The sequence below is a fragment of the Budorcas taxicolor genome, chromosome 5, assembly GCF_023091745.1.
Source record: "Budorcas taxicolor isolate Tak-1 chromosome 5, Takin1.1, whole genome shotgun sequence".
Lineage (NCBI taxonomy): Eukaryota > Metazoa > Chordata > Mammalia > Artiodactyla > Bovidae > Budorcas > Budorcas taxicolor.
Genome location: NC_068914.1, coordinates 119,329,078 through 119,355,495, shown reverse-complemented (window position 1 = coordinate 119,355,495; position 26,418 = coordinate 119,329,078). Strand labels below are relative to the sequence as shown.

General features: G+C 46.9%; 1 protein-coding gene across 1 annotated transcript in view; it reads left to right on the top strand.

The window, feature by feature from the left end:
• Window positions 1-15,714: 15,714 nt before the first annotated feature.
• Window positions 15,715-26,418, top strand: part of IL2RB (interleukin 2 receptor subunit beta) — a 42,295-nt gene continuing 31,591 nt past the window's right edge. Inside the window, exons 1-5 of the mRNA XM_052640604.1 lie at window positions 15,715-15,729; window positions 16,246-16,366; window positions 16,696-16,912; window positions 18,324-18,490; window positions 20,489-20,637. Coding sequence (XP_052496564.1) covers window positions 15,715-15,729; window positions 16,246-16,366; window positions 16,696-16,912; window positions 18,324-18,490; window positions 20,489-20,637 — 669 coding nt within the window. The remainder of the gene's footprint in view (window positions 15,730-16,245; window positions 16,367-16,695; window positions 16,913-18,323; window positions 18,491-20,488; window positions 20,638-26,418) is intronic.

The window sequence follows — 26,418 nt, the reverse complement described above, 5'->3', positions numbered from 1 at the left end:
TGTGACTGGATAATTTCCTCAATGTGTCTGTTCATTCATTCAACACTTAGGGCTTCACTGCCTATGATGGGCCCTGTGCTGTGCTGGGTAGAGGGGCAAAGCAATGAGCAAAAGCCCACATGGACTCAGCTCTCATGGGGCTTCTGGTCTAGCTGGGAGGGTAGACATCATACAGATGTCGACTTTAAAATAATTCACAACCTAAAAGTTGAGTTATTGTTGTTCAGTCACTATGTCATGTCTGACTCTGTGACCCCACTGACTGCAGCACGCCGGGTTCCTCTGTTCTCCACTATCTCCCAGAGTTTGTTCAAATTTGTGTGCATTGAATCAGTGATTGTAGGGGAAGAGCAAATTAGGCAAGATGGTATGGTCAGGCTCTCTCACCCCACAGCCTCTCGCTTTTGCCTTATGTTTTGTAAACAATGACTGTGTAACAGCTGAGATCACTTATAGCGCTGCGCATGTACCTCACGAGTATTCACTTGGTCACGACCTGCTTTGTGCCACACACCTGTAAGAGCTTCACCAGGAAAGCCCTGGCTGCTACAACACTGGGGCTACACTGGAGTGGCATCACGGTTGTGTTATTTGAGGTTCTGTCATGGCTATGTTTGGAGAAGGCAACGGCACCCCACTCCAGCACTCTTGCCTGGAAAATCCCATGGACAGAGGAGCCTGGTAGGCTACAGTTCATGAGGTCACTAAGGGTCAGACACGACTGAGCGACTTCACTTTCACTTTTCACTTTCATGCATTAGAGAAGGCAATGGCAACCCACTCCAGTGTTCTTGCCTGGAGAATCCCAGGGACGGGGGAGCCTGGTGGGCTGCCGTCTATGGGGTCGCACAGAGTCGGACACGACTGAAGCGACTTAGCAGCAGCAGCAGCATGGCTATGTTATTGCTACACAAATGTAGCTGCTGCTACAGCTGCAGCATCAGCCAAGAGAGAGGCTGTGTTACGGCTGCTGAGCCAGCCAGGACAGAGTCAACGTGTCTGCAGTTCCTATGGCTCCTCGAGTCTCCTTCCAGCCTCTTAGCTTGCGCCTTGCCTACCCTGGGTCAGTGAACAGTGCACACAGTGTGAACAGTGAGATAACTGGCATCCTGAACAGGATTAGCAACACAGTGACACTATCTAACCATCTCATCTTCTGCTGCCTGCTTCTCCTTTTGCCTTCAGTCTTTCCCAGCATCAGGGTCTTTTCCAAATGAGTCAGCTCTTCACATTAGTTGGTCAAAGTTGAGAGTTATGTTTTATTTGGTGGGAATTTTTCAAATTCCTGCTGAATAAAACACAACTGGAAGCCTGGAAGATTGCATCTCGTATGACCCTGAGAGAACTGCCCTAAGGACATGGAGGAGGAGCCAGGTTATATAGAAGCTTTGCAACAGGGGCCAAGCAGTCTGAACATCAAAAGATTATTGATAATTAAAACCAGATATTCCAAGTTAAGGAAGTTAGTGCCTTTCTGTGTACAGGAAGATGCAAGAGTCTCGGCTCACTGAAATCACTCCTTCAGTATGTTCCTCAGCCATCCGGGGCCTGGAAGTATGGCAAAACCAATACAATGTTGTAAAGTAAAAAGCAAACAAACAAACAAACTGAGCTTCCTTTCTTTGGGGCTCACCATCGGGAGTGGCAACAGTCGATAGACAGCAGGTATTCTTCTCCTCCTGAGTCCCTCCTGACTCCCTCCCTTGGAGTCCACCTGCTCACATTGGAGGGCTGCAGTAACTGATGACTGTGACATCCTTGTTTACTGATATTGCAGAAAATATCCCATTTTTTATAGATCATCACACTAGGATCTCTAATTAGGGTCAGTGCTCTCAAAGTAATAATGGAAGAAGCCAGTTTGGAAGGTTGTTGGGGGGGTGGTGGTCAGAGATGATCTCTCTGAGGAAGACGTGGTTCAGCCAAGCCTCAGATGGGGAGAGGGGAAACCAGCACTACAGGCAGAGGAACCCCCATGAGCAAAAGCCTGGAGGTGGGAAACTGCTCAGCATGTCCTGGAAACTGAACAAAGGCTAGGAGGCAAGAAGGAGCAGGTTGGCATTGTCGTGGCAGATTGAGCACAGGTTGGAAAGGAATTTCCAGACACAGAGCATTTCAGAAGGGTGTGAGTTTAATAAGAGCAGGGAGCAGAGATAATGAAGGTTCTGCAGATGCAGCAGGCCAGGGAGCACTTATAAGACACTGTTAGAACAGCGGGCTGGCTCAGCGGGCTGTGCTTTTTGTGGGCTAGTGGCCAATTTTTATAGCCTCAAGGCAAAGAAAATTCCTGCTAGAAGGGTGAAATTAGATGATTGATTAGGGTGGGACTTCCCAGGTGGCTCAGTGTTAAAGACTCTGTCTGCCAATGCAGGAGACACAGGAGATGTGGGCTCTATCTCTGGGTCAGGAAGATCCTCTGGAAATGGCAACCCACTGCAATACTCTTACCTGGAGAATCCCATGGACAGAGGAGCCTGGAAGGCTCTAGTTCATGGAGCTCCAAAGAGTTGGACATGACAGAGCACGCACACCCAATTGTAGGGTGCTATAGGGTAGGTACTGGGCTGGGCATTTTTGCCTAATATGGGGTCAGGAAGCTTGCTGGTTCTGATCAGTTTAGTTCAGTTCAGTCGCTCAGTCATGTCTGACTCTTTGCGACCCCATGAATCATGGCACGCCAGGCCTCCCTGTCCATCACCAACTCCCGGAGTTCACTCAGACTCCTGTCCATCGAGTCGGTGATGCCACCCAGGCATCTCATCCTGTGTTATCTCCTTCTCCTCCTGCCCCCAATTCCTCCCAGCATCAGGGTCTTTTCCAATGAGTCAACTCTTCGCATGAGGTGGCCAAACTATTGGAGTTTCAGCTTTAGCATTAGTCCTTCCAATGAACACCCAAGACTGATCTCCCTTAGAATGGACTGATTGGATCTCTTTGCAGTCCAAGGGACTCTCAAGAGTCTTCTCCAACACCACAGTTCAAAAGCATCAATTCTTTGATGCTCAGCTTTCTTCACAGTCCAACTCTCACATCCATACATGACCATTGGAAGAACCATAGCCTTGACTAGACGGACTTTTGTTGGCAAAGTAATGTCTCTGCTTTTGAATATGCTATCTAGGTTGGTCATAACTTTCCTTCCAAGGAGTAATCAGGGGGGCTTTTGGCAATGGTTACAAAGGGGCTCAGTCAGTTCCAGGTATGACCTTCATTCTGGGCTCCTCTTCTGTGGCCTTGGTACACTGTTTCACTGAAACAGTGACAGATTTTATTTTGGGGGGCTCCCAAATTACTGCAGATAGTGACTGCAGCCATGAAATTAAAAGACATTTACTCTTTGGAAGAAAAGTTATTTCCAAGCTAGACAGCATATTAAAAAACAGAGACATTACTTTGCCAACAAAGGTCCATCTAGTCAAGACTATGGTTTTTCCAGTAGTCATGTATGGGTATGAGAGTTGAATTATAAAAAAAAGCTGAGTGTGGAAGAACTGATTCTTTTGAACTGTGGTGTTGGAGAAGACTCTGGAGAGTCCCTTAGATTGCAAGGAGATCCATCCAGTCCATTGTAAAGGAAATCATCCCTGAATATTCATTGGAAGGACTGATATTGAAGCTGAAACTCCAATAATTTGGACACCTGATGTGAAGAGCTGACTCATCTGAAAAGACCTTGATGCTGGGAAAGATTGAAGGTGGGAAGAAAAGGGGACGACAGAGGATGAGATGGTTGGATGGCATCACCAACTCAATGGACATGAGTTTGAGTAAACTCTGGGAGTTGGTGATAGACAGGGAGGCCTGGCATGCTGCAGTCCATGGGGTCACAAAGAGTCAGACATGACTGAGTGACTTAACCGAGGCAGGAGCTGGGCTTCTAGATCTATCTGGCAGGTGATCTTTGAAGGAGTTTAAGGTATTGGATCAGAGGTGGACCCCGGATTCAAACCCACATTCTAAGCTATTATTTCTCAGAGACTTCAACACCTTTCCAAGTTCTGTGTGTGTGTGTGTGTGTGTGTTGTGTGTGTGTGTGTGAAAGAGAGAGAGAAAGAGAGCGAGCCCTCAGTCATGTCCACTCTTTTGCTACCCCATGGACTGTAGCCCACCAGGCTCCTCTATCCATTGAATCCTCCAGGTACGTATACTGAAGTAAGTTGCTATTTCCTCCATGGGATCTTTCTGGCCCAGGGATTGAACCTGAGTCTCTGCATTGGCAGGTGGATTCTTTACCACTGAGCCACCAGGGAAGCCCACAGTGCATTTGGGGGCTTTAAAGAACTTTGTATGGGGTGCAAAGTTTGTATAAATGGGCATAGCTAAAAAGAGAGAGCAATCAACTCTGCCCATGTAAATTTGGGTGTTCAAGGATGAGTGGGAGTTTGCTAGGAAGAAGTGAAAAAGAAGCTTTCCATTCTGGACAAGTTAGTTCACACATCCTGTAAATACTCTTTGAGAGCAAGTCTGTTTCATCCCATCTGGAACTCACCAGCTGGTGCAGGCAAAGGATGGACCGGGGATCACGGGGCATGTTTCAGGCAGCTGTCAGTTGCTGTGCAGTTTTGTTTTGTTTTTTCGATCCCTCCTCCAGTTTGCCTGGCTCCAGATTTTGGCATTACCTTCTCATGAGGTCTCTGGCTGCCTTATTTAAACCTGTGCTTCTGATCCCCTGTGTCCTGCTTTCTTTTCTCACAGTGTTCGTCATCTTCTAACTCCCTATGGGATTTTAAAGATAATTTTATTTGTTTTTGATTGCTTCCAGGGCTTTTCTCTAATTGTGGCAAGTGGGGGTTATTCTCTAGTTGCAGTACATGAGCTTCTCATTGCAGTAGCTTCTCTTACTGGGGAGCACGGGCTCTAGAGCACAGGCTCGGTAGCTGTGGTGCTTGGGCTTAGTTGTCCCGAGACATGTGGGATCTTCCTGGATCAGGGACCGAACCTGCATTGGCAGACAGATTCTTTACCACTGAGCCACCCGAGAAGCCTTGCTTATGGAATTTACTTGGCTATTGTATTTATTGTTTCTATGCACTGGCTGCTGCTGTCTACCCCAACCTCTAGTCTCCCACCAGACTCTTATAGTCCACAAACCTAGAAGGGAGCTTGCTACATAGTAGGTACTCAATAAAAATTCATTGAATGAATACGTCTTATTTTTTATTTTCATCATTTTTGATGGGATTAAACTTTTTTAAATTGTATTTTTTCAATACTATTGGGGTGTAGTCGATTAACAATGTTGTGATAGCTTCAGAAGAACAGCGAAGGGACTCAGCCATACATATCCATGTATCCATTCTCTGTCAAACGCTGCTCCCATCCAGGCTGGCATGTGACACTGAGCAGAGTTCCTTGTGCTTGCTATAAAATAGGTTTTTGTTGGTTATCCATTTTAAACATAGCAGTGTGTACATGACCTTCCCAAAGTCCTTAACTATCCCTTCCCCCTGGCAACCATGAGTTTGTTTTCTAAATCTGTGAGTCTCTTTCTGTTTTGTAAGTTCATTCGTACCATTTCTTTTTAGATTCCACATGTAAGGGATGTCATATGATATTTCTCCTTCCCTGTCTGACTTACTTCAGTCAGTATGACAGTCTCCGGGTCCGTCCATGCTGCTGCAGACGGCATTATTTCATTCTCTGTAATGACTGAGTAATAGTCCTTTGCATGTATGTACCACATCTTCTTTATCCACTCCTCTGTTGGTGGACATTTAGTTTGTTTCCATGTCTTGGCTGTTGTAAACAGTGCTGCAATAAGCATGCATTGGGGTGAACACTGGGGTGCATATATCTTTCCAGGCCATGTTCTTCTCTGGATATATGCCCAGGAGTGGGATTGCAAGGTCATATGGTAGCTCTAGTTTTAGTTTTTTGAGGAACCTCCGTATTGTTCTTTGTAGTGGGTGTACTAATTTACATTCCCACCAACAGTGCAAGAAGGGTCCCTTCTCTCCACCCCCTCTCCATCACTTGTTTGTGAACTTTTTGAGGATGGCCGTTCTGACTGGTGTGAGGTGATATCTTGTTGTAGTTTTGGTTTATGTCTCTAATAACTAGTGATGTTGAACATCTTTTCATGTGTTCATCGGCCATCTGTATGTCCTTTTTAGGGAAATGTCTATTCAGTCCTTCTGCCCATTTTTTGAGTGGATTATTTGTTTCGATGCTATTATGTGTCATGAGGTGTTTGTAAATTTTGGAGACTAATCCCTTATCAGTCACATTATTTGCAAATATTTTCCCCCAATCTGTGGGTTGTTTTCTTATTTAGTTTATTGTTTTCCTTGCTTTGCAAAAGCTTTAGAGTTTAAGTAGGTTCCACTTGTTTATTTTTGCTCTCATTTCCATTATTCTGGGAGATGGATTAAGAAGATATTGCTGTGATTTATGTCAGAGAGTGTTCTGCTTATGTTTTCCTCTTAGAGTTTTAGAGTGTCTGGTATGGCATTTCGGTCTTTAATCCATGTTGAGCTTATTTTTGTGTATGGAGTTAAGGAATGATCTAATTTCATTTTTTTACATATGGCTGTCCAGTTTTCCCAGCAGCATTTGTTGAAGAGACTGTCTTTCCAGCATTGTGTAGTCTTGCCTCCTTTGTCATAGATTAATTGACAGTAGGTGCATGGGCTTATTTCTGGGTTTTGTATTCTGTTCCATTGTTCTATATTTCTATTTTTTGTGCCAGTACCATACTGTTTTGATGACTGTAGCATGGTAATATAGTCCAAAGTCAGGGAGCTTGATTCCTCCAGGTCTTTTGTGTCCATAGGTATGTTTATTCCGAGGTATTTTATTCTTTTTGATGCAATGGTAAAGGGAATTGCTTCTTGAATTTCTCTTTTTAATCTTTCATTGTTAGTGTATAGAAATATAGTAGATTTCTATGTATTAATTGTGTAACCTGCAACTTTACTAAATTCATTGATGAGTTCTGGTAGTTTTCTGGCGGCATCTTTAGGATCTTCTACGATTAGTATCATGTCATCTGCAAACAAGTGACAGTTTCAATTCTTTTCCAATTTGGATGCTCTTTACTTATTTATCTTCTCTGATTGTTGTAGCTAGGACTTCCAAAACTATGTCAAATAAAAGTTGTGAGAGTGGGCCTTTTGTCTTATTCCTGATCTTAGAGGGAATGCTTTCAGCTTTTCACCATTGAGTATGATGTTAATTGTCAGTTTGTCGTACATAGCCTTTATTATATTGAGGTATGTACCCTCTTTGTCCACTTTCTGGAGAGTTTTTATCATAAATGGATGCTGGATTCTGTTAAAATCCTTTTTCTGCATCTGTTGAGATGATCATATGGCTTTTATTCTTCAATTTTTTAATATGGTGTATCATGTTAATTGGCTTGTGGATGTTGAAAAATTCTCACATCCCTGGGATGAATCCCACTTGATCATGGTGTATGATCTTTTTAATGTATCGTTAGAATATGGATTGCTAGTATTTTCTTGAGGATTGTTGCATCTATGTTCATCAGTGATATGACCTGTAATTTTCTTGTGTGTATGGTAGCTTTGTCTAGTTTTGATATCAGGGTGATGGTGGCCAAATGAGTTGGGAAGTTTTCCTTCCTCTGTGAATTTTTGGAACAGTTTCAGAACAACAGGTGTTAACGCTTCTCTAAATGTTTAATAAAACTTGCCTGTGAAGCTGTCAGGTCCTGGACTTTTGTCTGTTGGGAGGTTTTTCATCACGGAGGTTTTAATTCAATTTCAATGCTTGTGACTGGTCTGTTCATATTTCCTACTTCTTCCTGGTTCAGTTTATGGAGGCTGTACCTTTCTAAGAATTTGTCCATTTCTTCCAGATCGTCCATTATATTGGCATACAGTTGTTCACAGTAATCATTTACGATCCTTGGTATTTCTGTGGAGTCAGTTGTAACTTTTCCTTTTTACTTCTAATTTTACTGATTTGAGTCCTGTCCCAATTTTTCTTGAGTCTGGCTAAAGTTTATCAATCTTGTTTATCCTTTCAGAGAACCAGCTTTTAGTTTCGTCGATCTGTGCAGTTTTTTTTTGGTCTCTATTTCATTTATTTCTGCTCTGATCTTTATGATCTCCTTCCTTCTACTAGCTCTGGGTTTTGTTTGTTCTTCTTTCTCTAGTTGTTTTAGGTGTAAAGTTAGGTTGTTTATTCGAGATTTTTCTGTTTCTTAAGGTAAGATTGTATTCTGTAAGCTTCCCCTATTAGAACTGCTTTTGCTGCATCCCATAAGTTTTGGACTATTGTGCTTTCATTTTCATTTGTCTCTGGGTATTTTTAGTTTCCTCTTTGATTTCTTCAGTGATCCAATTGTTGTTTAGTAACATATGGTTTAGCTGCCACATGTTTGTGTTTCTTAGAGTTTTTTTTCCTTGTAGTTTATTTCTAATCTCATAGCATTGTGATCAGAAAAGATGCTTGATATGATTTTGATTTTCTTAAATTTAACAAGGTTTGCCTTGTGGCCCAGCATGTGGTCAACCCTTGGGAATGTCGTGTGCAGTTAAGAAAAATGTGTAGTCAGCTGCTTTTGGATGGAATGCTCTATAAATATCAATTAAGTTCAACTTGTCTAAAGTATCATTTAAGGCCTGTGTTTCCTTACTTATTTTCTGTCCGGATGATCTGTCCATTGATGAAAGTGGGGTATTAAAGTCCCCCACTATTATTGTGTTACTGTCAATTTTCCCCTTTACCTTTGTTAGTATTTGCCTTACATATTGAAGTGCTCCTATGTTCAGTTCAGTTCAGTTCAGTCGCTCCGTCGTGTCCAACTCTTTGCAACCCCATGAATCGCAGCACGCCAGGCCTCCCTGTCCATCACCAGCTCCCGGAGTTCACCCAGACTCATGTCCATCGAGTCAGTGATGCCATCCAGCCACCTCATCCTCAGTTGTCCCCTTCTCCTCCTGCCCCCAATCCCTCCCAGCATCAGAGTCTTTTTCCAGTGAGTCATCTCTTCACATGAGGTGGCCAAAGTACTGGAGCTTCAGCTTTAGCATCATTCCTTCCAAAGAAATCCCAGGGTTGATCTCCTTCAGAATGGACTGGTTGGATCTCCTTGCAGTCCAAGGGACCCTCAAGAGTCTTCTCCAACACCACAGTTCAAAAGCATCAATTCTTCGGTGCTCACCCGTCTTCACAGTCCAACTCTCACATCCATACATGACCACAGGAAAAACCATAGCCTTGACTAGACGGACCTTAGTAGGCAAAGTAGTGTCTCTGCTTTTGAATATGCTATCTAGGTTGGTCATAACTTTTCTTCCAAGGAACAAGCGTCTTTTAATTTCATGGCTGCAATCACCATCTGCTGTGATTTTGGAGCCCCAAAAACTAAAGTCTGGCACTGTTTCCACTGTTTTCCCGTCTATTTCCCATGAAGTGATGGGACCAGATGCCATGATCTTCGTTTTCTGAATGTTGAGCTTTAAGCCAACTTTTTCACTCTCCTCTTTCACTTTCATCAAGAGGCTTTTTAGTTCCTCTTCACTTTCTGCCATAAGGGTGGTGTCATCTGCATATCTGCTCCTATGTTGGGTGCATATATATATTTATAATTATATCTTGTTTTTGGATCGAACCCTTGATCATTATGTAGTGTCTTTCTTTGTCTTTATAACAGTCTTTATTTTAAGGTCTATTTTGTCTGATACAAGTATTGCTACTCCAGCTTTCTTATTATTTCTATTTGCATGAAATACCTTTTGCTATCCCCTTATTTTCAGTCTGTAAGTGTCTGTAGGTATGAAGTGGGTCTCTTGTAGACAATATATATCTATATGGGTGTTCTTTTTGTATCCACCCAGCCAGTCTATGTCTTTTGGTTGGTGCATTTAATCCATTTACATTTAAGGTAATTATTGATATATGTGATCCTATTACCATTCTGTTAATTGCTTTTGGCTTATTTTTTATAGATCTTTTCCTTCTCTTGTGTTTCCTGCCTAGAGACGTTCCTTTAGCATTTGTTGTAAGACTGGTTTAGCGGTGCTGAATTATCCTAACTTTTGCTTGTCTGAAAAGCTTTTGATTTCTCCATCAGGCTTGAATGAGAGTTTTGTAGGGTAGAGGAGTCTTGGTTGTCATCACTTGGAATATATCATGCCATTCCCTTCTGGTTTGTACAGTCCCTGCTGAGAAATCAGCTGATTTATATGTTACTTGTCTTTTTTCCCTCGTTGCTTTTAATAATTTTTCTTTGTCTTTAATTTTTGTCATTTTCATTACCATGTGACTTGGTGTGTTCCTCCTTGGGTTTATCCTGCCTGGGACTCTCTGTGCTTCCTGGACATGGTTGACTATTTTCTTTACCATGTTGGGGAAGTTTCAGCTATTATCTCTTCAGATATTTTCTTGGGTCCTTTCTCTCTCTCTCTCTTTTCCTTCTTGGACCCCTGTAATGTGAATATTGATGTGTTTAATGTTGTCCTGGAGGTCTGTTAGGCTGTCTTCATTTCTTCTCATTCTTTTTTCTGTATTCTGTTTTCTGTATTGATTTCCACCTTTCTGTCTTCCAGGTCACTTATCCAGTTTTCTGCCTCAGCTATTCTGCTATTATTCCTTCTAGTGTATTGTTCATCTCTGTTTGTTTGTTCTTTAGTGCTTTTAGGTCCTTGGTAAACATTTCTTACATATTTTCAATCTTTGCCTCCATTGTTTTTCAAAGATCCCGAATCATCTTCTCTATCATTATTCCACATTCTTTTTCTGGAAGGTTGCCTATCTCCACTTGCTTTAACTGTTTTTCTGAGGATTTGTTTTGTTCCTTCATGTGGGACATAATCTATTTCTTTTCTTTTTGAGTAGCTTTCTGATTGTGGTGTTAGTTCAGGAGGCTGTTGGGATTGTAGTTCTTATTTCTTCTGTCTGCCCTCCGGTGGATGAGGAAAAGAGGCTTGTGCAAGCTTCCTGATGAGAGGGACTGGCTGTGGGGAAAACTGGGTCTTGCTCTGGTGGGCAGGGTCCTGCTCAGTAAACTTTAATCCAGTTGTCTGCTGATGGGTGGGGCTGGGCTTCCTCCCTGTTAGTTGTTCAGCCTGAAGCAATTCAGTCCTGGGGTCTGTAGACTTCTATAGTAGGACTATTGATAAACTTCAAAAGGACTTACGCAAAGATGCATCTCCTAGGCCTGCTGCTGCCAGTGGCCCCATCCCCGTGGCAGGCCACTGCTGACCCATGCCTCTGACCCATGCCTCAAACACTCACAAGTAGTTCTGGCTCACTCTCCTCTAGGGTCACTGCTCCATTCCCCTGGGCCCTGGTGTGCACAAGATTTTGTTGCCCTCCAAGAGTCTCTGTTTCCCCCCGTTCTATGGAAACTCTGTAATCAAATCCCATGGCCTTCAAAATCAGATTCCCTGGGGAGTCCCAATCCCTTGGCTGGATCCTCAGGCTGGGCAGCCTGATGTGGGGGTCTAGAACCTTCGCGGCACTGCAAGAACTGCTTTGGTATTGTTCTCTGGTTTGTGACTTGCCCACCCAGTGGGTAATAGGATTTGATTTTATTATAACTGTGCTCCTCCTACCATTTTGTTGTGGCTTCTCCTTTGTCCTTGGATGTGGAGTATCTTCCTGCCAATGGTTGTTCAACAGCTAGTTGCCTGAATAAAGTCTTAGATTTGGGGAGGTTCAGGGCATAGGTGGGGAGGTATTCCCTGCTTAACCCTATCAAGCAAAAATCTGCTTTCTTTTTTTCCCTCTGCATGTGTTTTATCTGAACTGACCTACTCTACGTCTTTTAGATTCATTATGACCACATTTTCTAAAGACAAAATGTGTCTGAAAAATGACTTATTCTGTCTTATTACTTTATTTAGATAAAAACTTGCAAGGTTTAAAATCAAATCATATATATTTACTCTTATCATTTGATACATGTCCTGAAAATTCAACCCAAAGGACATGGTACTGGCATACTCCCTTACTAGTTATTTACATATTTGCCCTACTCCCATGGGCTTCCCTGGTGGCTCAGATGGTAAAGAATCTGCCTGAAATGTGGGAGATCTTCCTGGGTCAGGAAGATCCCCTGGAGAAGCAAATGGCTATCCACTATGGTATTCCTGCCGGGAGAATTCCATGGACAGGGGAGCCTGGCAGGATACAGTCCATGGAGCTGCAGAAGAGTCAGACAGCCCTGAGAGAATAACACTTTCACTTTTCCTACTCCCATACTAACAGATGCTTCCTTGCTTTAGACAGACTTCAAGTCCCACCCATCCTGTAACTCCCACAGTGCCCAGCAGGGTGCTGGCAGTAGGTATTCTGTAAATCCCTATTATACTGATGAGAGCATGAATAGACACTGTCTCAATCTAATACTGAGACCTTCCCTCTTTCCACCCTCCATCCTTCTCTCCATCCATCCATCCCTCCCTCCATCCATCCATCCATTCTTTCAACAGCTACAATTTGAGCACCTACCGTGAGCCACATATAGCTCCACTTGGCAGAGAACCCATGGGACTCCATGGACTTGACCTGTGATCTTGAGGAGCCACAGTCCAGCCAGGAGGACAGATCCCAAGCAAATCCTTCCCCAATGTCCAACCAATTACAAATGAGAGTGAGTGCTCTGGAGAGACAGGTGGGTGCCAGGACTTAACAGGCTCATGTCGACTTTAGATGGGGTGAGGCTGCTCTGGGAAGACTGTAGTAGGAGCTCAGAGGGAGCATGGTGAGGGTCCGGCAGGTTTGAGCTTAGAGCCCTCCAGGGACTAACAGGGAGGCAGGGGCAGGGGTGGCAGGGCTGAGACTTGCAGGGTGAGCAGGTGAGGTTGTATCATAAGGGCTGCGAGAAGCCTTGTTGGGCGGCGGGCAGTTCAAGCAAGGACAGGATGTTATCCGATTTTCATTTATTTGCAACCCCATGGACTGTAGCCTACAGACTCCTCTGTCAATGGAATTTTCCAGCAAGAGTACTGGAGTGGGTTGCCATTTCCTTCTCCAAGGGATCTTCCCAACCCAGGGATCGAACCCGGGTCTCCTGCACTGCAGGCAGACTCTTTACCATCTGAGCCACCAGGGAAGCCCAAGAGGATGGCAGCTGAGGCTTGGCAGTGGTCCTTGGGGGACAGAATGATGGCCAGATGAGCAGAACAAGGGAGATGGACGGCTGAGGAGGTGGGTCACAGCAAGAGCTGCAGGACTGTGAATCCTTGGGTAGTTAGGGTTGGGAGATGGAGGGCTGAGGAGGTGGGTCACAGCAAGAGCTGCAGGACTGTGAATCCTTGGGTAGTTAGGGTTGGGAGATGGAGGGCTGAGGAGGTGGGTCACAGCAAGAGCTGCAGGACTGTGAATCCTTGGGTAGTTAGGGTTGGAGGTGAGGGTGTTTGGGAAAGAGATGCAGGAGCAGAGGGCTGGGGCCTGGAGCTGTCTCAGGAACCCATTTCTGATCTGTTTCAACTAAAGGAAGATGAGGGATCCATTGAGTTAAGCTTCCTTCTCTGTATCTGGGGGTTAAGTGGGACGAAGGGTTCTGGGAGGCTGGAGGGCAGGGTTTAAACCTCCGCCCTGCTGTGTGACCTAAGGCTGACATCTGCCCCTATCCGGGCCCAGGCTCATCATCTCTACAGAGAGAGGATAGATCTGAGAGTCTCCAAGATCCCTTGTGGGTCATTCTCTTGGCTTTCTCTTTCCTTGGGTTCCCCTCATGCCTCCTGCCTGGAATTGACAGGCCCTGCTTGCTTCCCCATCTTGTCCTGTGGGCACCTGGAGCTCCCAAGGAGGAAGAGGCCATTGTCCACTTTGGGCCACTCTCCTTGCTTACACGTCACTTTCCTGCTCCAGTGTGGAGGCTGGGAAGAGGCACACATCGCCCTCTAGTGGTAACTTCTGGGCTCATAATTGGTGGTTTGGGGGTTTTTTTTTGTATTTATTTATTTATTATTTGCAGAATGCCAGATCTTAGTTGAGGCAGGAGGGGTCTTCCTTGTGTCATGCCAGATCTTTCCTTGTGACACATGGACTCTCTAGTTGCCGCATGCAGGCTTAGTTTTACTGCAGCCTTGTTCAGTTGCTAAGTCATGTTCAACTCTTTGTAATCCCATGGACTACAGCATGCCAGGCTTCCCTGTCCGTCACCATCTCCCGGAGCTTGCTCAAACTCATGTCCATTGAGTTGGTAATGTCACTCAACCATCTCATCCTCTGTCATCCCCTTCTCCTCCTGCCTTCAATCTTTCCCAGCATCAAGGTCTTTTCTAATGAGTCAGCTCTTCACATCAGTACTGGAGCTTCAGCTTCAGCATCAGTTCTTCCAATGAATATTCAGGGTTGACTTCCTTTAGGATTGACTGGTTGGATCTCTTTGTAGTCCAAAGGGACTCCCAAGAGTCTTCTCCAACCAGGGAAGCCCTTAAAGCAATTATTGAGCACCCTTTTTGTGCAAAGTACTGAGGCTATGCTCTGTACTATAGGGGATTGGAGGATCCAAAGAGACAAACAGCCTGGTCAGGGAGCATTGCTCTAGGGAGACATTGGCCTGGGCAAGGAGGAGCAACTAGGTAACTTTCTGGGCCCTGCTCCACACTCAGGCCAGATGCCCTCTGGTGGGCCAGTGAGGCTCAGGAGGGGAAGCTGTGGGCCTTACTTCTGGGACAGGGTCTGGATGGGACAGAATGATGGGAGGGAATGGGCCTCTTGGTGCAGCCCTGGGGTGGAATCCCAGCTCTGCTTCTTCTGCAATGTGACATTGGGTGGGTTCATGGCTTAGAGCCTCGGCCTCCTCATCTGAGTAATGAGACAATACATACTCCCAGCCCCTGCTGCTGGCAGATTAGATGAGCTGGTGCACGTGAAACACTGGCACAGCGTGGGGGCTTAGTCCCCATTCCCCCACCCCATCCCTTACTCAAGAATTGCTATGAGGTTTTGTTACAAGATGATTAGCACAGTTTACTGGGCTCCAGGCAGTGTGCCTTGGCTCCGATTCCACAGCTGCCTCTTATCAGCTGTGTGATCTTGGGTAATTTGCTTCACCTCTCTGCACCTCAATTTCTCTTCTGAAAACGGGAATAATGAGTGTATCTCCCGTAGATACCCTGATCGCCATGGTTAAAGGTTTGAAATAGAGCCTGGCATAGAGGAACTGTAACAGGAGGGAAAGGGCAGGGCACAATTTTTGAAAGAATGACATAGCCCAAGGACATAATATAAGCACATTTGATTAAGAATCAAATGGGCCCAAGATGGCAGACAAGTGGACTTTGATTAGACCTTGATCCTCAATCAGCAAGCTAAATGACATATCGAGAGACCCCTGACAGTTTCAAGGCACTGTCAAAAGAGCAAGGTGGTGGCCCAGTTCCTGAAAATCCTCACCCTTTCCCCAAAATAGTTGGAATAATCCTCCTACTCGTCAGCATATGAAATTACCCAGCCTATAGAAACTAACCAGGCCACATTTCACCGCCACTTTACAGTGGCGCATACCCTGTCTGTGCAGTGTGCTTCTTTCTGATTCTGAATAAATCCACCTCATACCTATCACTTTGTCTCTCACTGAATTCTTTCTGTGATGACACAAAGAACCTGAGTCTCTGTAAGTCCAGACATCAGGTGAGTGATTCTAATTAAAAGATCCAAGGGTTTTTTATTCTAATTAAAAGATCCAGGTGGGTTCAAGCTCCAACCTGGGTTTTGGCTGGGTTCCAGTCCTGGCCACATGGGTTCAAGTCCTAACCTGAGGTTAATGGTTTCAAAACGTCTAGACAAATGGTTTTGGTATGGGTGAGTGAGCAGCCAGGTAAAGAGGATGTGTTCAGTCACTCAGTCGTGGCCAACTATTTGCGACCCAACGGACTGTAACCTGCCAGGCTCCTCTGTCTGTGGAATTTTCCAGGCAAAAATACTGATTTGGGTTGCCATTTCCTTCTCCAGGGGATCTTCCTGACCCAGAGATCTAACCTGAGTCTGTGAGCTCTAGTTCCATCTCTGTGCTGGCCTCTCTATGTGGATGTAAGCAGATCTTCCCTCCTTCTGGGCCTTATTTCCCCCAACTTTTCAATAAGGGTTGGGCCCACTCAGAGAGTCCTTTCAGCAATGACAACATGGGTCCCTGAATCTCCAAAGGAAAGGAAAGAGCATGTGTGGGGCAGAGGGGTGCGCAGGTGCAAAGGCCTGAGGCTGGCATGGTGGGGAGCCGACGGGCGCACCTCGGGAGGGCAGTGCCCAGCCTGTCTCTTGGGTGGGGGAGGAGGTGGCTGGCTGCTCACTCGCGCCCTCTCCCCTTCTTCCTCCATCCAGGGCTCCCTTCCCCAGCCCCCGCCCGTGGATGTGATGGCGGCTCCGGCTCTGTCCCGCTGTCTGTCCCTCCTCGTCCTCCTCTTGTCCCTGGCCATCCCTCAGGCATCTACAGCAGTGAACGGTGAGGACCCTGGCATCTGCAGAGCTGGGCTTTCCCTCAGGAGGGAGGCCGAGGCCCTTCTAGAACTTGTTCTGAGACCCCTGATTCTTGGCAGAAGCCCCATCAGCGGGGGTAGGAGGTGGGGGACGGGGCCAATGGGACCAGAGACCGGGTATCTACCTTCTCCCTTGACCATCCTGTCTACACTGTACCCATGGGCCTCTCCGAATCCCAGGAAGACAATGTCTTGTCTCTGTCCTGCCTCGACCAGTCTGGGGGTCCTTGCAGGCTGTGGGACTCAGTTTTGTCCTCCCTGAAGTGGACCCATGAACCCTTTCTCTGCCCACCAGGATTGAGCATCTCCTCACCTGGTAGGGACAGGAGTGGCAGGAGAACCCTTGAAGGCCACGGGTGCCCTACAGCCAGCCCCACACGAAGCATCTTCACAGCAAATGCTTCCAACATCACATGCTTCTATAACTCGAGAGCCAACGTCTCCTGCACCTGGAACCATGATGAGGGCCTGCGGGCCACCACCTGCTACTTGCACAGCCGTCAGCCTCCAAGGTGCGTGTGGGGTTGACGGGCAAATGTACGGAACCGCAGGGCATGGAGGTCATATCATCCTGAACTTTACACTCTTGAAATCAAACTCCAAGAACTCTACACTTTGAGAATTTTGGACTAATAAGACCCACAGACTGCTGGTGTCACAGGAGTCTGGATGAACTGGGGGGTCAGATATTTAGACTCCTGGAGCCTGAGTTGCAGTGGGTGTGCGATCCAGGCTGCAGTAGCAAGGCTGGGCATGAGCCAGACTAGGCAGTTTGGGGACACTGGGCTGCTCGCCTGATGCGCCGAGGATGGACTCGATGTTAGAGGCAAGGAGGACCTAATGGGTTTCCCCAAAGTTTTTGAATAATCTGGGATTTTGTGAGATGCCTAGGGCAGCTGTGGGGACAGGGGACTGGGGAGAGGCTTGGGGAATGAACCTGCCGGCTGGGAAGGAACTGGTGAAGGGTCGCTGATCCAAACATCCAGCTGGTAGCAGCCAGCAGGGCGGCTTTGACCTTGGCTCCCAGGTAGGTGGTGATTCTAAGGGGCTCTGGAGGGCCTGTCAAGGATCGTCTGCACCCTCAGCCCTATGGGGAGAATTTAGAGGGCTTTAGGTGGGAAGGGTCATGTGCCCTGAACAAAATTGTTTCTGGACACTTTCACTGCCTTGGGGCTTGACTGGGAGGGAGAGATGCTCACAAAGGGAAGTGGGGCAGGTTGGGTTGACATAAAACCCAGGCTTAGAATAGTAATGCTGCATGGGGACCCTCCTGAGGCCAGCTCTGAGCGGGTCCCTCTTTTTCTTCAAAGAGAGGTGCTTTTTCCTACAAAACAGTGAAACCACACCTTTGAGCTGCAACCAGTGAAGCCAGGATCCTGGGGATGCAACCTGGTCCTGGAACATTCTCCAGAAGTGAGTAACCAGAGCTAACAGGGGTGGCCAGGGGGGCAGTGAGTGCAGAGGAGCATCTTTCTGGTGGAGGCGCCAGCACACCCAGTGGTCAGGGGCTGCGGCAGAGTGGGCTTCCTGGGCTGGGGAGGCAGGAGGAAGGAGGTAGCAACCAGGGAGAACAGATGACTGACCCAGGGGCGGAGGGACCTGAGGTTATTGAGGTGTCGGCTGCTCAGCTCTACTCCTATAAATTAAAAATAAATTAAAAGCTCTGTTCCTCTGCTTTTATAAATTAAGGTTTATTGGCACACAGCCACACCCATTTGCTCTCCTGTTTTTTTATGGCTGCTTTTGCAGGACAGCAACAATGGCAACTGAATAGTTCTGACAGAGATCATATGACCTGCAGCGTCAAAAATATTAACTATCTGACCCTTTTCATAAAGAATCAGAGCCATGCCTTAGATGGAGGATCTCAGGGAGGGGTCCAGCTTATTACAGCCGTGGTTTCCCCTGCCATCCACATCCCAGCATCTTCTCCATCCCCATACCAGCTACTGGCAGTTATATCCCCAGCCTCCTTCCCTTGCAAGCTCAGAAACTGACCGTAGTGGACGTCAGGAAATTGATGGTGATGTACTCTGAAGGCGGGAAGTGGAGGAGGAGGATGACCCAGGATATCAAGCCCTTTGATTACAGTGAGTAAGGACTCCAGGGTGGAGCCTGCGTGGGGTGGAAAGGGTGGGCACTTCCTTCCCTGTCTTCCCCTCTGGCATCACCCAACACTAGTCTGTCCCCATCAGCTTCCACACCCCTATCAGCTTCCAACTCACTGCCTCCTGAACTTGGGATGAAGTCCCGGACCCTTACCCTAGTGTTCAAGGCCACTTGGCCTGGCTTCCTTTTCCAGCATGCCTCCTCTTGTGGCTTGTATTCCTGCCACACCAAGGACCAGCTCTCCAGGCTCAACTTGCCCTTCCATGCCTCTAAACACTTGCACGCCAAGTAGTCTCAGCCTGCTTGGAAGGCTCTTGTCACCCCCAAAATTGCCACTCACCCATCAAGTTCAGTGAGGAGTCACCTCCTCCAGGAGGCCTTCCCAGACTCCTGGAGCCCTTGGTACCTCCTCTTTCAGGGTGTTTATGTCCTGGGTCTTTGCTGCCTGATAATGGGTCTGTCTCCCTCATTGGGCTGAGTTTCCTGAGGGCAGAGCTTCTGCCATCCTTACATCTCTGTTCGGAATACTCAGCATCAGGGCTGATCTGGGTGGTGCTAGGCAAAAGTTTGTTGAAGGACTGAGTGCCCTCCCCCACCTCCAGCCTATCCCCCTCCCTCTCCAACCTTGGAGGTCATCTCTTGGGAAGAGATGGGAGCATAGAGTGAGATCCAGGGTTCTAAATGCAATCCTGCATTAACTGAGTGTAATCTGACTGGCAGGTCATTTAACATGTCTGAGCCTCAGTTTCCTCATCTGTAAAGTGGGGATAATCGGTTACCTGCTGCCTGTGGTTGCTGTAGGGCTTCTGTGGTGTTCTGTGGTGGCTCAGAGATAAAGAATCCACCTGCAGTGGAGGAGATGAAGGTTCAACCCTTGGGTCATGAAAATTCCCGAAGAAGGAAATGGCAATCCACTTTACTTTTCTTGCCTGGGACATTCCACTGACAGAGGAGCCTGGTGGGCTACAGTCCATGCGGTCGAAAACAGTCAGACACAACTTAGTGACTGCTGCTGCTGCTGCTGCTAAATCACTTCAGTCATGTCCGACTCTGTGCGACCCCATAGACGGCAGCCCACCAGGCTCCCCCGTCCATGGGATTCTCCAGGCAAGAACACTGGGGTGGGTTGCCATTTCCTTCTCCAATGCATGAAAGTGAAAAGTGAAAGGGAAGTCGCTTAGCCGTGTCCGACTCTTAGCGACCCCATGGGCTGTAGCCCACCAGGCTCCTCCATCCATGGGATTTTCCAGGCAAGAGTATTGGAGTGGGGTGCCATCGCCTTCTCCAACTTAGCAGCTAAACAACACCAAAAGCATGGTTGCTGTAGGAGTCTATAAGCCAAGATACAGAAATTGTTTAGCACTTGCTCGATAAACATTTGCTAATTATTATTTGTGGAGTTCTACAGAGTCTCAGGAGTATAAAAATTTAGATCAATTGAACTTCAGAATCATACAGTCTTATAATCATATAAGAGTGATGAAGTAGAATTAAATTAAATGAGATGATCCAGGTAAATCTCTTTGATCAAATCTGATTGCAGAGAAAGTGTGCCTCGATGCATCCATTCCACAGATATCTAATCAAGTGCCCACCATGTGCTGGGTAACGTTCCAGGCACCAAGGATACTAGAGAAAATCAAGTCCTTGCCCTCAGAGAGCTCAGTCTGATGGGGCCGACAGAAAACGAATAAAGAATCAGAAGTAGATATTTAATATATCAGATGATGATAAGTACTAGGTAGAAAAATGAAACAAGCGACAGGGACAGAGAGTGGTGGGTGGGCGGGGTAAGCTTCTCTGAATGGGTGATGTTTGAGCAGGGACCTGCCGATCCCTGGGAAAAGAGAATGCCAGCAGGGAGGAACAGCAGGTACAGAGGTGAAGGTGGGAGCTCGGCTCGGCTTTCTCATCTCAGCATTGGCATGTGGCACCCCCCAAGCTTGTTCTGTCTGCCATTGTCTCTCTCCTGTCTCCAGTTCGTCTGGTTCCACCCCACTCACTCCAAGTCGCCCACATAAAGACCCGTAGGTGCAACATAACCTGGACCATCTCCCAGGTATCCCACTACATCCAAGACATCATGGAGTTTGAGGTCCGGACTAGGTCTGCGGGCCACAGCTGGGAGGTGAGTACCTGGCTCCGTCCCACCTACCCTGACTCCTCCCTGTCCTGGGCACCCTGTCCATCCTTCATCTCAGTAAAGCCACAGAAGCCCCTAATCAACCCCTGCTGCTCATTGGAACTGCCCCCCACCACCTCCCTCTGGGGTCCCCTGACACCCCAAGGGTCCAGCTGGTATCATATTCAAGGCAAGATTTATAAAGTCAAGAGGCAGGTGACTTCCCCTCTGAAGATTCCAGAGGCATTGGGCAGCCACTCTTCCCTCTTCAAATCCAGTGTGGTCCACGTCCATGGGGGTTGATCTCTTACTCATTCACTGTGTGTTAGTCGCTCAGATGTGTCCGATGCTTTGTGACCCCAGGGACTGTAGCCTGCTAGGCTCCTCTGTTCATGGGATTCTCAAGGTAGTAATACTGGAAAGGGTTGCCATTCCCTTCTCCAGCAATCTTCCTGACCCAAGGATTCAACCCAGGTCTCCTGCATGCGGCAAATTATTTACTGTAGAACCACCACTCGTTCACTCACCCATTCCTTTATTCGCTCTCTCACTCAACAAACATTCCCTGAGTACCTGCTCCATGCTGGATGCTGGGGCGAGAATGGAGGGAGATCTGACAAGCTGCCTCTGAGGAAACTCGCATGGGGCATAGGAAGAGACTCTGTGATGTTTTTACATACTCTCATGAGATTTCATTGTGATAGCACAGTTGAGAAGGCCTGGGCCAGGCTCCTTCAGACTCATGCGACCAGGCCTTTCTGAGATCTGGGGCTTAGGCAGGAATTGGGCCTTTGAGGATCTGGGGAGGGTCTTCCAGGCAGAGGAAAGAACCATCACAAAGGCAAGAGATGGCCTGTGTGTCTGGTGCGCTGGAAAAAAAGCAAAAAAGGTGACGCCAAGCAGGGAGAGGTCTATGGGAAACCCCTCCTTATGGCTGAGTGGAGAAGAGACTGCCGCAGAGCACAGGGCTGCGGGGCACAGGGAAGGAGGGAGACCTTGGACGGGGCTCAGAGGTCATGGGGGCTCAGACCTGCAGGAGGAAGGAGTGGAGAGAAGAGGGAAGGGTCCAGAATAGGTTCTGCAGGTGAAACCAGCTGATTGACAGATGGCTTTGGATACTGGAGTTGAGGGAGGGGGAGGAGTTCAGGAAGACCCTGATTCCTGGGGCCCCTGCAAGTGGCTAGTTGGGGAGCCTTCCTGTAGGAGTGGGGGACAGTGCAGGGTGGAGGGCTGGAAGGGATAAAGGAAGGCACTGCTCTGCTCATACTCTCAGCCAGCCCTGCCACAGGAAGTGAGGGGGCAGTGCAGACCCCTCTGGTCTGACAGCCCTGTCTCTGCCCAAGGACGCTGCGCTACTGACCCTCAGGCAGAACCAGCAAGGATCTCCTTGGAGAATCTCACTCCAGGCATGGAATATGAGCTTCAGATGCGGGCCAAGCCCCAGCTAGGCAGCCATGAGGTTTGGAGCCACTGGAGCCAGCCCCTGGCCTTCAGGACAGTCCCAGCAGGTACTGATGGGGAGCTGAGGTGGTGATACAGCCTGGGCAGGAGGCAGGGACTGGGGGCAGCTGCTGGGGCAGCATTGGAGTGTGGGTAGGGCGCCCTTTGACCATCATTAACTCACTGGATGTTACCTGCAGGGTGGTAACGTGGGCGTGCTTTACAGACGGGAACAGGGGTTCAGAGAGGGAGTGGGACTTGCCAGTGGGGTTGTGAGTTAGTGTGAGGCCAGTGAGATTTTTTCCACTCTCTCTACTCCGAAATCTCAAACTTTTGATTTCTTTTAGTTGCTCTGAGACATATGGGATCTTATAGGACCAAAGACCGAACCTGTGTCTCCTGAGTTTTTAGGTGGATTCTTTACCTCTGAGCCACCAGGGAAGCCCCTCCTTATGAAATTTACTTGGCTATTGCATTTACTGTCTCTGCCCACCCATTGCTATTGTCTCCCCTGACCCCGACTCCCACCAGAGTGTGAGCTCTATACTGTTATAGTCCAGGAACCTAGAAGAGAGCTGCTACATAGTAGGTACTCAGTAAAAATTTGTTGATTGAATGAGTACGAGCCTAGAATTTTAGAAGGTTAAGGGCATATATAGAAGGTTTAGAAGGTAGCTAAAAGGTCTTCCCTTCTTGGCTCAGTCAAGCAAGGATCTGGTTTTTTTTTTCTCTCTGTATATGTTTTATTTGAACTGGCCTACTCTATGCATTTTATACTTATTATGACCACATTTTCTAAAGACAAAATTGCCTATATAGTCTGAAAAATGATTTTTTTTTCCTGCATTGTTACTTTATTTAGATAAAACCTTGAAATATTTAGAATCAAGCATAGTATTTACTGTTATCATTTGATATTAGGACAGTTGTGAAAATTTAACCCAATGGTTATTGTACTGACACCCTCCTTTTGTTGTTATTATTTGCATATTTGCCCTACTCCCATACTAAGAGACATTTCCTTGAGTTAGACAGATTTCAAGTCCCATGCATTCTGTAACACCCAGAGTGCCCAGCATGTGCTGGCAGTAGGTACTCAGTAAATCACTGTTAGATTAATGAATGGGTGAATAGATCCTTTCTCAACCCAATGCCAAGACCTTCCTTCATTTCATCCTTCATCTTTGTCTCAATCCATCCATCTATCCCTCCATCCTCCAGTGAAAAGGCTCACTTTAAATTCAATGTTCAAAAAATTTAAGATCATGGCATCCAGTCCCATCACTTCATGGTAAACAGAAGGGGAAAAAGTGGAAGCAGTGACAGATTTTATTCTCTTGGGCTCCAAAATCACTGTGGATGGTGACTGCAGCCATGAAATTAAGACACTTGGTCCTTGGAAGAAAAGATATGACAAACCTAGACAGTGTATGAAGAGCATAGACATCACTTTCCCAACAAAAGTTTGTATGGTCACAACTATGGTTTTACCAGTGGTCATGTACGGATGTGAGATTTGGACCATGAAGAAGGCTTAGTGCCAAAGAACTGATGCTTTGAGACTGTGTGGTTCAGGAGAAGACTCTTTAGAGTTCCTTGGAATGCAAGGAGATCAAAACCAGCCATCCTAAAGGAAATCAACCCTCAGTATTCATTGGAAGGACTGATGCTGAAGCTCCAATACTTTGGCTACCTGATGCAAAGAGCTAACTCATTGGTAAGGACCCTGATGCTGGGAAAGATTGAGGGCAGGAGGAGAAGTGGCCAGCAGAGGATGAGAAGGTTGGATAGCATCACCAACTCAATTGACATGAATTTGAGCAAACTCCAGGAGACAGTGAAGGACAGGGAAGCGTGGTGTGTTGCAGTCCATGGGGTTGCAAAGAGTCGGATAGGACTTAGAGACTGAACAACATCCCTCATCCATCCATCCCTCTGAGAGAGCTATTCTTAGGTAGGTTGATAAGGAGTCCAGGGCCCTCAAGGAGGAGAAAGGGACAAATGTTTTTTCTACATTCCTTCATCTTAGTTACATAAGACTTTTTTTTCTTAAGCTCTGAGTTGTTATGGAAATGATCATAACAACTAAATTAAAACCAATTAAAAAGATTGCCTAATACTAACTTTCTTTAAGCCCAGAGCTAAAGTGAAAGTGGAGAGTGAAAAAGCTGGCTTAAAGCTCAACATTCAGAAAACGAAGATCATGGCATCTGGTCCCATCACTTCATGGGAAATAGATGGAGAAACAGTGGAAACAGTGTCAGACTTTATTTCTTTGGGCTCCAAAAATCACTGCAGATGGTGACTGCCCCCATGAAATTAAAAGATGCTTACTCCTTGGAAGAAAAGTTATGACCAACCTAGATAACATATTCAACAGCAGAGACATTACTTTGCCAACAAAGGACCATCTAGTCAAGGCTATGGTTTTTCCTGTGGTCATGTATGGATGTGAGAGCTGGACTGTGAAGAAAGCTGAGCGCCGAAGAATTGATGCTTTTGAACTGTGGTGTTGGAGAAGACTCTTGAGAGTCCCTTGGACTGCAAGGAGATCCAACCAGTCCATTCTGAAGGAGATCAACCCTGGGATTTATTTGGAGTGAATGATTCTAAAGCTGAAACTCCAGTACTTTGGCCACCTCAGGCAAAGAGTTGACTCATTGGAAAAGACTTTGATGCTGGGAGGGATTGGGGGAGGAGGAGAAGGGGACGACAGAGGATGAGATGGCTGGATGGCATCACTGACTCGATGGACGTGAGTCTGAGTGAACTCCGGGAGCTGGTGATGGACAGGGAGGCCTGGCGTGCTGCAAATCATGGGGTTGCAAAGAGTCGGACACAACTGAGCGACTGAACTGAACGGAATGATTACACAACAAAATAACTCATCTTGCTGAAGTGAAGTGAAGTCACTCAGTCGTGTCCGACTCTGTGCAACCCCGTAGACTGCAGCCCGCCAGGCTCCTCTGTCCATGGGATTTTCCAAGCAATAGTACTGGAGTGGATTGCCATTTCCTTCTCCAAGGGATCTTCCCAACCCAGGGCTCAAACCCGGGTCTCCTGCATTGTAGACAGATGCTTTACCTTCTGAGCCAGAAGGATATGTTTTTCCTTAAGTTCTATACTAATTATTATATAACAACAATGTATCTTGCTCGAGGATATGTTTCTCCTTTTTAACAAGAACCTTCAGGCTAATCCTGTTATCCTAAAATGTATGTTACGGGGGTGGGTCTAGTAAGACTTTAAAAACCTTGAAACATTCTTTTAATCTATTGTTACTAACCAATTGATAAAGTATATAAAGCCCGATCCCAACTAGTGAGTGAGGTGCTCCCTGCCTCCTTTTGATGTCTATGTCAGAAGCTTTCTCCATCTCTTTTTCACTATAATGAAACTTTTGCAAAGCTCTGAGTGACTGGAGCCATGTCTTTGGTCCTGAAGCGAAATCCTCTCCTCTCCTTCGGAGATCACGAATTCGAGACTGCTCACCATAAGCTGTCACCTCCATCCATCAGTTCTTTCAACAATTATAATCTGAGCACCTTCCCTGAATCACAAAGGGCTTTAGTTGCCAGAGAAGCCGTGGGACTCCATGGAGTTGGCCTGTGATCTTGAGGAGCCACGGTCCAGCCAGGAGGACAGATCCCAAGCAAATCCTTCCCCAATGTCCAATCAATTAAAAATGAGAGTGAGTGCTCTGGGGAGACAGGTGGGTGCCAGGACTTAATAGGCACATATCGGCTTTAGATGGGGTGATGCTGGTCTGGGAAGACTGCAGTAGGAGGTCAGAGGGAGCACGGTGAGGGTCCGGCAGGTTTGAGCTTAGAGCCTTCCAGGGGGAGGGGCAGTAGGGCTGAGACTTGCAGGGTGAGCAGGTGCGGTTGTATCATAAGGGCAGCGGGAAGCCTTTGTTGGGCGGGGGTTCAAGCAAGGACAGGATATTATCTGATTTTCATTCTAAGAGGTCAGCAGCTGAGCCCAAAGGCTTGGCAGTGGTCCTTGGGGGACAGAATGATGGCCAGATGAGCAGAACAAGGGAGATGGAGGGCTGAGGTGGTGGGTCACAGCAAGAGCTGCAGGACTGTGAATCCTTGGGTAGTTAAGGTCAGAGGTGAGGGTGTTTGGGAAAGAGATGCAGGAGCAGAGGGCTGGGGCCTGGGGCTGTCTCAGGAACCCATTTCTGATCTGTTTCAACTAGAGGAAGATGAGGGATCCGTTGATATAAACTTCCTTCTCTGTATCTGGGGGTTAAGTGGGACGAAGGGTTCTGGGAGGTTGGAGGGCAGGGTTTAAACCTCCACCCTGCTGTGTGACCTAAGGCTGACATCTGCCCCTATCCGGGCC